At 30.6% G+C, this 15,195-nt stretch overlaps 1 protein-coding gene across 1 annotated transcript in view; it reads left to right on the top strand.

The window, feature by feature from the left end:
• The first annotated feature begins 974 nt into the window (after positions 1–974).
• Positions 975–15,195, top strand: part of LOC139489175 (ras-related protein Rab-26-like) — a 108,535-nt gene continuing 94,314 nt past the window's right edge. Inside the window, exon 1 of the mRNA XM_071275347.1 lies at positions 975–1,103. Coding sequence (XP_071131448.1) covers positions 1,095–1,103 — 9 coding nt within the window. The 5' untranslated portion in view covers positions 975–1,094. The remainder of the gene's footprint in view (positions 1,104–15,195) is intronic.

The following is a 15,195-nucleotide window of genomic DNA, read 5'->3' as shown; positions in this document are numbered from 1 at the left end:
TGTTCATACATTCCATACGTGCACATAAACCATAGTACACCAGCCTTGTGGTAATTGTCATGGTTATCATTAATCATTAAAACTGGACAATGAATCAGAGCATCGCTTTGGAGATACATACGATATGGGTACTAAAAACTTGTTATCAATTTTGTATTTTAATCCCCTTATTATGCATGTACATAAAGTTTCGTATAAATAAAACAACAATGTCTCGAATAAAGTATTACATCAATCATGAATGAAGTTGTAAAATAAAAACTTTACATTTAACTGATTTTTTCACAGTTGAGCATAGTTGAACCATTATAGTGTAATGAATTTTATGTAATGATTTTAAATTTTAAGAATTTTTCCAATATTCTTTAAAAAAGGGCAACAAATGTAGTATATATTGAATAATTAATATCAAGAACAACATCGGTAGAGTCATGATCAGTTTTCAATACAATGTCGATATTAATGGACTGAACATAGTAATCAATTAAGTATCATATTTTAAACTTGTCATTACCTAATGTTGTGAAAACAGTGAAAATGTAATACTACTTTTAAATTACATATTTGTTTTAAAAACATTGTATCATATTGATTTCGTCACAAAAATGTCTGGAACATGACAAACACAGATTCCATTAAGTTAACAATGAAAGAAACTGTATACATAATTTTTCACACAAGAGATTTGATGAGCAAATAATAAGAGAGTTGATGGAATTATACGCAAATGAACACTTTAACTCACAAGAGATTAACCCGCTTGTCTGATAGTTTAGGAATATTGCTCTTTCATTTTGTGCAAAGTTCTGGAACACCAAACATTAAATTGTTTCCGAAGTTGTCTATCAACAGATACGCTCGTGCAACATCTTTTGCAGTTCATTCATAACTAGTCAAACTCAACAGAGATGTTATCAACACGCAACGTACAAGTAAATTATATCGATTTGTGTAATTGAGTTAAACTTGAACGACATACGGCTGGGAAATAACTTTTAACCTTTTAATTGTTCTATACATCTATTTTATTACCTTTTCCAGGAATAAGAAGGGACGTTAATTCATGCTGTGTTCAGGAGTTATATTCTGTCGGAATGTGTAAGGTAGGTAGCAGTGGACTAATTTTTAACTTCCCAACTATTTCTACAGAAATGATACAAAAAGTAAATTGAATAAGGATACATTTTATCTAATCCTAATGGGTTTTCTATTGTAGTTTTCTTATCGATATGTTTATTAGAATGCATTCATTAAAAGTTAAACTGAGTCTCTTTGGGGAGTTACAAATATCGAATAAATTTAAAACTGTCGTTAAAAGAACACATCCATTAAAGGTACTTAAAATCCATATTGCCTCAATAAATTTGAATTATTTAGCGCTCTTTATAATTGGAAACATTCCATTTAAATCATAGTAACACTCCGTGCCTCTCGGATGGTTTTCTGAATTAACATTCATGAGAATAATTTTACATTGCGGAATCTTTCAAACACAACAGTAAACAATCTTAAAAGATTCCTACAACTAAATATCACAACAGTCAGATAAAGCCTTTCAAACATTTTATAAAGAATTGTAGTCAGATGTCAGTGTAGAATTATGGAAGTTGAAAGGGATAAAAGGATAGCCTTAATGTATATATTCACATTTCTAGCATTTTTATACTTGTTTACCTCTGATCACTGAATGCTATACATTTTGAAAACAAAGTCATGGACGGACGAAGATATCTCTGTATTTGCACAAACTCTTACTCTTTTGTGCAGGTCACCATCATAAAACACTCCTCAAAGAACCTCATCCAAATTAAACTAACAATGCCATGGAAAAAAACACAAATAGACAAATATCTGTATACAAAACACAACTAAGAAAGCTAAAGACTAAGCAACACGACTCCTACCAAAAAAAACCCGAGTGTGATTTCAGGTGGTCCACACGTCGTGTTATTTTTATAACAATTGTTGAAACTTTATATCAAGTGATAAGGCATCAGGCAATAGTGTATATTAATTGCATGGTGTTGACTAATGTGTCATATTATTTGAGCCTGAAAAAGAACATATTTCCGGAAGTATTTCTTTATAAGTTATGTCATTAAATAGTTATAAACAACATGACAATTTATAAAAAGGAAATTAAAACTCCCGTTTTATAAATAGACATCATTGAGATAATAATATCATTGTCAACAGTTAGTTAAAGGAAGCGCACTCAGAGTTGTTTTGAATTGATCACAGTTTATCGTAACGAATGCACTAATCATGTATATATAAAACTAATTTTACAAAACGCATAGATATTGTCATGTACATACTATGAAATGACAACTATTAAAGTAGCCGGTGTCTGAAGGAATCAAATTCATGTTTTAACCATAATGTAGTGATTTATGGTTTTTCACATCCTCGTTATTCGATCTTTCCAGCTGTTCAATTGGCAGTTATATTTATTCTATTAAAGAATGATAACCTGATAAGACATATATCTTATCAAAATTCATTCAATAAAACTGTTCATTAATTTTTCGTATAATACTAGTACTTCTTCTATGACGATTTAAAGCTTGTTCTGCGATCTGATTTAATCGTTGGTTATAATTTGTACATGTAGATTCGATAAGTTTTAGCTTTAATTCTTTTATCGAAACTTATTTTGGAAGGCGGCTGTGATATTAGTAAACGATTTATAATTCATTAAGTGTACATTGTATTTTCATTTTTGTTTTTTGAATTACTTTTTTTCTTATATGACATGAAGAACAACTATATCTTTTACCCCTATCATTGGAAATTTAGTTACTAGGAAGGACGCCTCCGGGTGCGGGAATTTCTCGCTGCATTGAGGACCTGTTGGTGACCTTCTGCTGTTGTCTGTTCTATGGTCAGGCTGTTGTCTCTTTGACACGTTCCCCATTTCCATTCTCAATTTTATTTAAGAAAACACCCTTTACCATCTTTGTAAAAGGAAATTCTAATTATGTGATTGTGCTGAAGTAAATATGTAGTTTTTATGTTCATTTGCGAGATTATACCTTTAATGAACATGACAATGTACTATAGTTTTCTCCTCATAAGGATACTAATTATATTTGTTATGAGAAATCGGGGACCTCTCCTGTTTATATATATATATTTCCTTCATCTTATGTTCTGGAGTTAAGCTAAAATACCATTGCAAGACAATTGATTTATCTGAATTTATCCAATAGATTCAACATTCCATTTACTAAAATGTGAAGACGATTATTAATCAACATTTTATTGAAAGAAAGATGTGATTGAAGATCACCAGTCTATCATCATGAAACATTATTTTTAGGAAAATATATACCAAATTACTATATTGAATAAAGAGACTGAGATGAGAAGTTTTCTGTTTTATCATTTTCACCAAAAACTTAAGAAATATTTGTAATAATATATAAAAAATAAAAATAAGAAGAATTCCGAACTCCAAGGAAAATTCAAAATGGAAAGTACCATACAAATGACAAAGTCGTATGCTGAAACACCTTGAACGAATGGAAAACAACTGTCCCATGCCACTGACTATGGGGTATGGGCTGTGCTCATTATTAAACACCATACAGTGACCGTTAGTTGCTTATTTCTGTGTTATTTGGTTTCTTGTAGACAGTTGTCTCGTTTGCAATCGTATCACATCTTCTTTTTCAGATGACTAGGTGCACCCATTTGCTTATTTAACAATGAAAGATTTTGATGATTGCGTAGACGGTAGTGATTAATATGTTAAAAGTAAAATACAAAAATATACCAAACTTCAAGCAAAATTAAAAACGTAAAACCCCTCTTCAAATTGCAATATCAAAATCTAAAACACATTTAACAAATGATAAAATAAATGTCGTATTCCTGACTTGATTCATACATTTCAGTGTCAATAAACAAATATATTGATGTCTTTTCCCCCTCCATCGTCTTCATTTTCTACAATTTTTAACAAATAAAAAGCATTTAGCTATCAGAGGTATATAATTGTTCATTAGTTTATGATAAGGACATTTGCAATATAGATCAGTCCAAAATCATAAATATTAAGGAATAACAGAGTTTATAAATCACAATTATTATTTCCCCAATAAAAAATCTTAAAATTGCACGCTAGTGTACTCGTATACTCAAGTAAAACAGAACTAGCACGTAAATATAGGTAAAGGTAATGTTACGTTACAAATTGATTTGTTGCTCAAATTTATATATTCCATCCTGTTCAACTTTGTAAAATATTGTTTTTATTATTCATATGTCTCTTGTTACAGTGTAAACCGCCGTGCGTGTTTAAATGAAGTTTAATTGAATACGAGTTAACATAATGATGGTTGTAAAAGAAATATTACTTTAATTCATAATTGTAATTCTACTCTGGATTTTACGTGTCAACTCATAACAACGGTCAACTTATTATATTTTTCAGTTTTCAGACTGATTGACTCTTATACAGAATATTTTTTGCAATTACAGCGGTAATCAATACACTTGGTCAGTATAATCGAAATATAACCAAAACAATCTAAGAAACACAGACTAAGTTAAAAGGCAAACTGTCTGGTTTTGTGATGGAGATGATGAGAATACTAAATACAATAATTCTGCTAACAAGGAATTTACAAAAGAGTTTGAATTACTTTCATTCGTTCATCTTATAATTTTCTGACTTCCATTTATTCAATTAAGCAGATGTGGATTATCAATTATTGAATAATGCTAAAATGTATTGCCATGATGACATTTAGTTTTACTTTAGATATACGCTGCTTTTTATTCTTAAGAATTGTTAGATGAACACGACTATATCGTGGCTTGCATTGTTGGAATTCAAAATGAAAGCTCTTATGCAGGAAACATACAGAAAAACTTACCGCATTCCTTTGAACACAGACTTAGGTACACATCCAATCTATAAGCATAATAAAAGAATTAAACATGCATTTTTCATTCACAACAAAAAGTAAAAGAAATATCATCAAAGCCCTGACTATTTAGATCTTATCAAGCTAGAACGGATCAGATAGGCATAAAGGTTTTCACTTGTTAAGGTCGTACAAATCATTGGCTTTCATATGTTCTGATTTGAGTTTCTTGATGGAGGTGAACCGAGGAAGATCTTCGGACTATCGAAATTAACAAAGCGTTATCTAAATCCATCTAAACAATGTGTTTTATACACTCTACTTTAAACCAGTCAATAGTTTGGCAAAATATCTGATATTGACTTAATCCAATTCATAATTAGTTCCTGATATTTAGAATATGTGTATTGTATGTCATGATAAAACGGTAATGCAGCAATATGAAAAGAATCAACCAGGAAATTGAGAACACGTTTATATTTTAGGTATTAACTGCAATATATCACGTCGAATAAACAAATAATTAAACGATATATAGTTTACATCCACTTCATTTTAACTTTGGTGGATAATTATTTCATTGACAATTAAACCTCATCTCCTTATTTTTATATAATAATAAAAGGTATATCCCGATTCCTTTTACAAACTAGCCGACAGTTTATCTAGATATGACCCTGAAAATGCGTAAACTAAAGTAAAAAAGAATATGTATCAGAAAAAAAGAGATATTCAACCAACGGTGTTACAGGCGTTTCATTATTGCAAATCTGCGGATAAAAGTTCACACGAATGCGTGTATTTACGCCCAACAAAGGGAATTCGAGTTTTAGGGCGATTGGAGAAGAAAGCTGATTTTCATATTTGCATACCATTATTATATTCTTCGCAAAGCTTAACAGTTGTACCTTTTGATAATTACTCAATATAATCAATATGCATTAGTCCTCTGGGAGTTGCAATGCAATCAACCAAATCTGCAGATCATTTCCTTCAAAGTTATTTTTATGCAGAAATATTAACTCCAATACTCTTTTAATTTTATATCAATTACAATGGTTATCAATACCATTTTTGCAGATAATTGAAATATAAGTGAGTTATCTAAAAAAAAACATAGACTTAATCAAAGGTTAAATTGTCTGGAAATGTGATCGAGTTTATGTGTTATGAGAGATTGTAGTACACAATTTGTTGACAGTTTGACAATTGTTTTTCATTTTATATATAACCTATTTAATACCATTTCGAAGAAATTTCAAAAGCCTTCTTTATGTCATGATTCTAAGTAACAAGATGAACATGATAGCAATAATGTTTGAAAAATATATATACAAATAAGATAGATTTATTTGAATAAACGTATCGTCTGAAGATTAACGCTGTATTATTAGTGCATCGGACTACTAACACAAAGGTTCCTGGTTCAATTCCTGTTCGGGATAAAATTTTCAGGGACTGAATTTTCGGCTCTCTCTTGACACCATTTGCGAGTATGGTCTTGAGAAAACGATGATAGTCCGTCGGAAGGGGACGATAAATGGCTGACCCATGTTACGAGAGAGCCATATCTCGTGCACGTAATTAAAGACACCCTAGTGAATTTCGAAAAAGAGTAGGCTAAAACACTCGCACCCGCAAAGTTGAAAGGGATTAATATAAGATGCATAACTTGTTTCCCAATACACTATAAACAAATATGTTTAAATTAACGTTGAATTATGTTTAGAAGATAACATTTTATCATGACGAATAAAAAACCCAATCTTGATAGATAAATTTTGTTTAAACTAATGCGGAGTTAACTTTGTTTAATTGCTGAAAGGTGTACGCCAAAGTTCTTAAACATAGTAAACATTCAAACAGACAAATTTAGCTAACACCGATATAGGCGTTAAATGTGCAAACAAGCAATTAATAGGTAAAGATCATAGTCTCTGCTTTATGATAGTCTACTTTCAATTTTTGGTCTATATTTTCAATTTTTTAGAATTGATTTCTCCAATAGGGAAATATTGAATTCTTTATCTGAAACCATTTTCAGAAGCATGGGAATTAAATAGGCATCTTTGTTAAAGGAACACGATTAAATCGATATTTTTCATCTTTAATATTGAAATGGATATTTTTCATCTTTAATATTAAGAATTTATGCCCCAAATTTTTCTGACAATTTGGTACTGTTTTTCTCCGTTTATCGTAACTGGTTACATCTGTTATGGAGAATTCAGGTATATGTTGTCATCTAAAAGTACGTTTTAAGACTATGACAATAAAATAACAAAATCACAGTTGAATCTGACTCTTTACACTAAGATTTAAAATTGTATACACGGCAAGACTTAATTGAAGGAATCCAATTCAGTGTTAAAATAATGCCATGTAAAATATGAAGAAAACAACATTATGCAACTGTAAAGTTTTTTTTTAAATGGATTCATAAAAGATGTTTTTTAGTCAATAGTTAATATATTGACTGTTGATTGCGAAATTTCTAGTGGCACATATTTCTTGTTTATTAAGAATTGGTGTTGACATGAATATAAATTATATGGTCATTTTTATAAATTTTCTGTTTACAAAACTTTGAATTATTCGAAATTTCTAGTGGCACATATTTCTTGTTTATTAAGAATTGGTGTTGACATGAATATCAATTATATGGTCATTTTTATAAATTTTCTGTTTACAAAACTTTGAATTATTCGAAAAACTAAGGATTTTCTTACCCCAGGAGTAGATTACCTTAGCCGTATTTGGCACAACTTTTTGGAATTTTGGGTCCTCAATGCTCTTCAACTTTGTATTTGTTTGGCTTTTTAACTATTTTGATCTGAGCGTCACTGATGAGTCTTATGTAGACGAAACGCGCGTCTGGCGTATAAAATTATAATCCTGGTACTTTTGATAACTATTTACACCACTGGGTGGATGCCACTGCTGGTGGACGTTTCGTCCCCGAGGGTATCACCAGCCCAGTAGTCAACACTTCGGTGTTGACATGAATATCAATTATATGGTCATTTTTATAAATTTTCTGTTTACAAAACTTTGAATTATTCGAAAAACTAAGGATTTTCTTACCCCAGGAGTAGATTACCTTAGCCGTATTTGGCACAACTTTTTGGAATTTTGGGTCCTCAATGCTCTTCAACTTTGTATTTGTTTGGCTTTTTAACTATTTTGATCTGAGCGTCACTGATGAGTCTTATGTAGACGAAACGCGCGTCTGGCGTATAAAATTATAATCCTGGTACTTTTGATAACTATTTACACCACTGAGTGGATGCCACTGCTGGTGGACGTTTCGTCCCCGAGGGTATCACCAGCCCAGTAGTCAACACTTCGGTGTTGACATGAATATCAATTATATGGTCATTTTTATAAATTTTCTGTTTACAAAACTTTGAATTATTCGAAAAACTAAGGATTTTCTTACCCCAGGAGTAGATTACCTTAGCCGTATTTGGCACAACTTTTTGGAATTTTGGGTCCTCAATGCTCTTCAACTTTGTATTTGTTTGGCTTTTTAACTATTTTGATCTGAGCGTCACTGATGAGTCTTATGTAGACGAAACGCGCGTCTGGCGTATAAAATTATAATCCTGGTACTTTTGATAACTATTATTAAGAATTAGAACAGACCAAATAAACAATGAATGTGGTAGGTAGGTGTTCTTATTCAAAGGCAAGTCAAATGGGATAACTTTCCAGAATTTAGAATGAAAATGGTGAACGAGGGTACAATGAAAAGAGATCAAAATTTGCTTCGTTACAGGACTCCGACTAACTCTGCAAGCGTTATTGCAAGCTATCTTTTTACAGAGCAGGAAATCTCCTTCGCATAAACATTTCAAATTCAACTAGACGGGGGTTCGTATTTGTACATCTAAAAACGGCAAACGAAAAACTCTGTTTTTTGTGTATTTACTGGGCGACGACAGAAGTCTTGCAACTAATAAAACTAAATGACCAGCGTATTATTCATACCATTCAATGTTGTGTTAATCAAGCTTATAAATTATAATGACATGGTCCTTCGATCAGACGTTTTATAAAGAATAACTAGAAATACCGTAGAGTTGTTTTTATTTTTTTCACTCATATACAGTATTTCGAACAACTACAATGATAATCAGTACACGTGGACAGATCAATTCGAATATAACTAAACAAACTAAGACAGATAGACAGAATTATAGGTCAAAGAGTCTTGATGTGTAATGGAGAGATTGTGTGAATACCAATAAGTAATCCTGCATTTAAGGAATTTATAACAAAACGATTTACTTTACTTTTATTTGTTCCTCTAATTATCTACTTAATGTCGACAGCTAGTAAAGATTAATTGTCTAGATCATGTTGATAACCCACATTGATGCAATTAAACAGACATGGATTATCAATTATTGTTGTAGATAATTGCATAATGTTAAGTTATGATGGTACACTGAACTTCATTGTTTTGCGTAAAAGATTAATGAGCTGGATTTAATTTGCTTAATTCGACTTGATAGTTGAAATCACACAAATAGTGCTTACATTAAATGTGATAAATCGTGACATGTTATCTGTGAACTAAAATTCAAGATGACAATAGTTTATTGATATAAAAAATCTCTTGCATCGATCACGAAAATCAAGGTACAAAAACAAAACAAAAGTTATGATATCCTATGAACTCTTAAAGGAAGAGAGATCGAGAGAGTCGACGGGATCAGCATCTAATGTTATGTAAACATCACCCGCAATGCGAATCTACACTTTAATTCGAAGTAAAGCCCACGAAAAATTATGAACTATACACTAGAATCGCATTAGCTGATTTTGAAAAAAACAACAACATTGAATTACTAGCTATGAAGAGTATTGCTGCTGTATGCATTATTAACTACAATGCAGTTTATTCTAGCACATTCAGAAGTGTCAGAATATTTCAATGAATCTGCCAAAATCAAAATGTCAAAGAATAAATGTTTCTCTGTAACAGCGCCTACTAGACTATGACACATCATTAGTTCCATTGTAGTATGTAAATCTCTTGAGCTTGTGGGCAGATATTTTCAGAAATTCAGTATAATTACATTTATTCAACTGGGAATAAACAGATAATTATTTTACTGTACATTCTATTTGTCTGTGTCTGTCACAAAAATAAATATCATAGTAATAGTAACGTTTTGTATTCTGGTTGAGAAAAAGAAAACCAAAATTAATATTTCAAAATAAGAAAATGTTTATTGCTGTTCGGTGTAAGCCAAGGCTCCGTGTTTGCGGCCGTACCTTGATCTATAATTGTTTAATTTTATAAATTGTTACTTAGATGGAGAATTGTCTTATTGGCACTCATACCACATCTTCCTGTATCTATTTATAGTAAAAAATCAACTTATAATAACAAAATAAAGGGGAAAAGAAGCCAAATTTACTAAAACTTTATCAATTTTTTTCTTAGATTTAGTAAGAAAGTTGCTTTACCCGAAGATCTTTTTATATTAAAAACGGGATATCGCATACTATTTCTCTGAGATGCTGTTGTTAATAAAGCGCGTAAAATTATCAAGTATATAAACTCAACGATCCTTTAAATAAACATTTTATTAACGGTTATCAATTTTACCATAGTGAAATCTCTAAGATATTGTCATTTATACTAACAGTGAACTTTGTTTTAGGGTTAATTTAGAAGGTGGCATACTTTTGGATATATATTGAATATAGTTAGTTGTCCTTTCGAGGTCCATCGTATATCTTGCAATGAATATCGGTATCGTGTTCTCCCATATCTTATTTATGCTAATGTTAATTGTAAAATATCAGTTACCTAGTACATGTCATATAAACAGACGTTCGTTTGAAATACAGAAAAAAAAACTATTTCCCTGGATAACGATTTGAATACCGATGAAATGAATAAACAATATAATCAAACATTCCCTCGAAGAAAATGTCGGATTTCGATACTGAAATCCATGACAATGTAAGTTACTCTGATTATTTACTTTCTGGCACTATATAAAGATTAATTGCCCAGATAACCAAATTAAATATAGTTACATCAGATATGGAAATCAATATTTGTCCATTAGCGCTCGAGTAGTTCAATGAATAAAATATGTATAGGACGTTATGACTTTTGTTTTACATGTTTAAGTAGGGTATGTAATAACTGTGCATTTTGTGTCAGGCACATCAGTACTTATTTGAGTATATCAAGAAATGAAAAATTAAAATTAGAGTTAAAAGCACACATAATGAAGTCGTTCTTAAATATTACACGCTTCATATCAGTAATCAATATGTTTGAAATACAGGGCTTGTACTAACGTTTTGCGTACAAGGATCTCACAACATGAATTTCTATTAAGGGTCCTAGATGCTGAACAACGTCGTTCTTTAATTAATCTTTAATTTGTTTTTCGAGTTTCACTAATAAGTCTTTTGTAGACGAATCTCGCGTCTGATATACACATTTTGAAGCTTGTTCCATCATGTTCATATGATGACGAGTTCATTTTCTATTTCATTTCAGTTGTCATAATTATTTCATCAGCCAATGACATTTTTGCTTCCAAATTTTTCAAGGGGATTTTAGGAACTTAAATGTTCTCAAAAACTGAAAGTTAAACGGGTTGTTGTCAGATTCTTGTAAGCAAGACTTGTACCCATGAACTGACTTTTATGATGTTATTGAGATTGAGCATTACTTGACATAATATTTCATTTCTGAAATAGAGGAAATAAGTCTGGTAAATGAAATAGACTAAAGTGTAATTAGAAAATGTCAAAAGTAATTAAGAAATTGAAAAGAATGGATAGAATAAACTGGAAACTTGTTATTGCTTCTGTAATTTCATTTTTAGTCAACAGTTCTTTCTAAGAAATTGAAAGCATAGAAAATAAAACAGATAATGAAATAAAGTAAAAGCAATTTATCTGACGATTGGAAATTCAAAAGACATTTGATTATCTGTAAAAGTTCATTTTCTTATAAAGTTCATTTTCTTATAAGTCTTTCGGATGCTTTGATCAGATTATGTAAAAGAATTTCAATAGTGTTTTCTGTTATGCTACAATCACATAGAAGAACATTAAAATGAGCATTATCCGATATACTACATTCAGCGCTAGTTACATGAAGACAACTTCCAAGTTACAAATCTTCAATAATCTAGTAGACATGTTCTTTAGATGTACATAGTAAATGAATTGCCAACATGTACACGATTCCTTTAATATTAGAGGCCAGTCTTTTATATGTCATAGTTGCTTGTAAATTCTTTTTCGTTCATTTTTTGTTGAAATGAACAGCTATCATAATTTTATACAATCCTTTTCCCTGTCTGCTCTCTAAACAGTAAATCTGATTGTTTGTACAAAACATGTCAAATGTACATAATCAGTATCTTTCGTTTCAAAGTTCTGCACTTATTTGTAATTAGAATAACACAAATGGCAGCAGGAAAATGTCACATGTGTCCCTATTTAGTCCAAAGTAGAATATCAATCCCTCCGAATAGTACATTCTATCACTGACATCCAACTGTTTTATAAAGGTTGTATATGTATCTGTTTATATTATTTTCGTTTACATTCTTATTCAATAGGATATCAGTATATTTGTTAAGTACGATTTCGATTGTTTGATAAACTTTAAATACTCTTACAACAGAAGCGTATTTTATTGATATTATTTTACTTTCAATTCTGATATTAATTTCATCAGCCAATGACACTGCTCCCTCCAGAATTTTTTTGCTGATCTAAGGAAATCAAAAGATCTTTAAATCAGATAGTCAAACAGGTTGTTGTCAGATTCTTTAAGCAAGACTTGTACTCTTCACCCGACTTTTGAATGTAGTTGAGGATGAGATTGAGCTGTACTAGAATGCTATTTCAATTCTAAAACAGTCTTAAACTGTCTTGCGTGCTATTGCTTGTCGCTTGTCTTTTTCGTTTTAAGCCATGGCCTTGTCAATTTATTTTCGATCTATGAGTTTGAATGTCCCTTTTGTATCTTTCTCCTCTCCTTTATTCTTTATTTTAGAGAAATTATGTCCGGTCGATGCAATAACCTGTATATTAAAAATGTAAAAAATAATCCATCAATTGAAAAGATAACATAGAATCAACTTGTTATTGCTTCTGTAATTTTAATTTGAGTCATCAGTTCCTTCTAAGAAAATGAAAGCATAGAAAATAAATCAGATAATGAAATAAAGTAAAAGCAATTTATCTGACGAGTGGAAATTCAGAAGTCATTTGATTATCTATAAAAGTTCATTTTCTTATAAGTCCATCGGATGCTTTGATCATATAATATAAAAGAATTTCAATAGTGTTTTCTATTATGCTACAATTACATAGAAGCATCGAAATGAGCATTAACCGATATTAAATTCAGCGATAGTTGAAGGAAGATAACCTGTAAAAGATAATTTTACGATAATCTGGTAGGAATGTTCTGCAGATGTACATAGTAAATAAATCACCAATATGTCCATTATCCCCCCGATACTAAGGAGGCTCGAGGCAATATAAAAATTCAGAAAACTTTTTTACTTTTGTTTTTCATTACAAATTTAATTTATCACAATATTAGTTAATACTTTATGATATGGTACAAAAATCAACAAAAAAAAAATCGTTTTGGTCGTAGATAACTTTTAAAGTGTTTATATCATTAAAAAAAAGCTCCAAATTATCTCCCTTTGGTGAAAAATGCCCCTTTTTTTATTTAATTGAAATATATTTAACTCAACGGTGACCTATATGTTTTATTATTTTTGTCAAATAAGCTGTACTTAAACTAAACTATTGTGGAATTTAAGCGATTTCTGTATTTTTTTTATGTTTTTTTATTTCGATGTTGCTTTTTTTTCTATTATTCCACAGAAAAAAGTACCTAAACAAAAATGCATGCTTTTTTCGAAAACAGATTGTGAGCTCAAACGAACAGTACCCTCATATTTTTTTCTTATTTTTCTATTAGGTATAGGATAAAATTAATTTATAGAAAACAATAGCGAAATCCATTTATTACAGAACAAAGTTGATTTATATCCGTGAGCCCCCTTAACAGAGAGTTTTTTAAGCCAAAGCTGCTTCTTAATTCTTTTCGTTAATTTTCTGTGGCAGCTAACTTATTCAGTCAAAAATAGAATTTCCATCCCTCCGAATGGTACATTTTATCACTGTGATTCAACTGTCAACTTCGAATTTCTGCACGTTAACGAGTACTTTTTTAAACATCTGATAAATATAATCGATCCTCGGTTTTATGTTTATCTGTTAATATTAATTGCGTTTCCATTCTAATTCGCTAGGACATCAGCTGTTTATTTGTTAATTTTGATTTCGATTGTTTGATAATCTTGAAATATTCTTACGCATTTTATTGATATTTTTCTGCAATAATTTGTCAAGTTGTAAAATTGAAAAAGTAACTCAGCACGCAATGCATAGAATGTGCATGTTATTGTTTCTGTGATTTAATTTAAGTCCTCAATGCTTTCCAATAAATTGAAAGCATAGCAAATAAAACAGATAACGAAATCAAGTAAAAGCAATTTATATGACAATTGAAAATTTAAGAGACAATTGTGTATCCATACAAGTTGATTTGCTCAGTGATTCTTCCAAATCTTTGTTCGGATAATGTAAACGAAGGACTATGCCATAATTTGCTACGCTACAGAACATAAAGAACACATATACTATCTGCTGGAAAAACATTTTCCAACTAAATTAATCAATTTCTGGTAATAGAAGATAACCAATTAGCCTAGTACAAAATAACTACATTTATGACAAGTGAAATAAAATGTCCTTTTTGAAAAGTACCATTCAAATAGCACAGGAGTGTCTTCCCATTCATGTAGCTGCTACTTATTCATTATGTTCCTGTCCTACAGGTTTTCAATTTTTGTGTTGGGCTCGAGTCCCTATTTTTTGTTACTTTTATACGTTGGTTTGTATCTAATAACTTGATTTATGAGATCGGTACAAAAACTGTTCCCTGTTATTAAGGATTGCCAAATAATGTGTCCACATGTAGCATTGAATATATTTTTTCTCTCATCAGAATCGCCTTTACTGGCAAATGGGGGTTTCTTCTGGCATGTCTCCCGTCTGTTTATTAACACCATCACCATTATCAAATAAATTAAAAAGAATGAGTAAACAGAAGAAACAAAAAACAGACAATGTTAACGGTTGGATTCTGATTAAAGTCCAGATGAAGTTCTTGTGAAGCTGCAAAACAAAATAACAATACTTAACGTTTATACCAAATATAAGAAGTAACGTTACAGTGTTCATA

This window comes from Mytilus edulis, chromosome 9, assembly GCF_963676685.1.
Source record: "Mytilus edulis chromosome 9, xbMytEdul2.2, whole genome shotgun sequence".
Taxonomy (NCBI): Eukaryota; Metazoa; Mollusca; class Bivalvia; order Mytilida; family Mytilidae; genus Mytilus; species Mytilus edulis.
The sequence above is the reverse complement of the archived record's forward strand: the minus strand, read 5'-3'. Positions and strand labels throughout refer to the sequence as shown.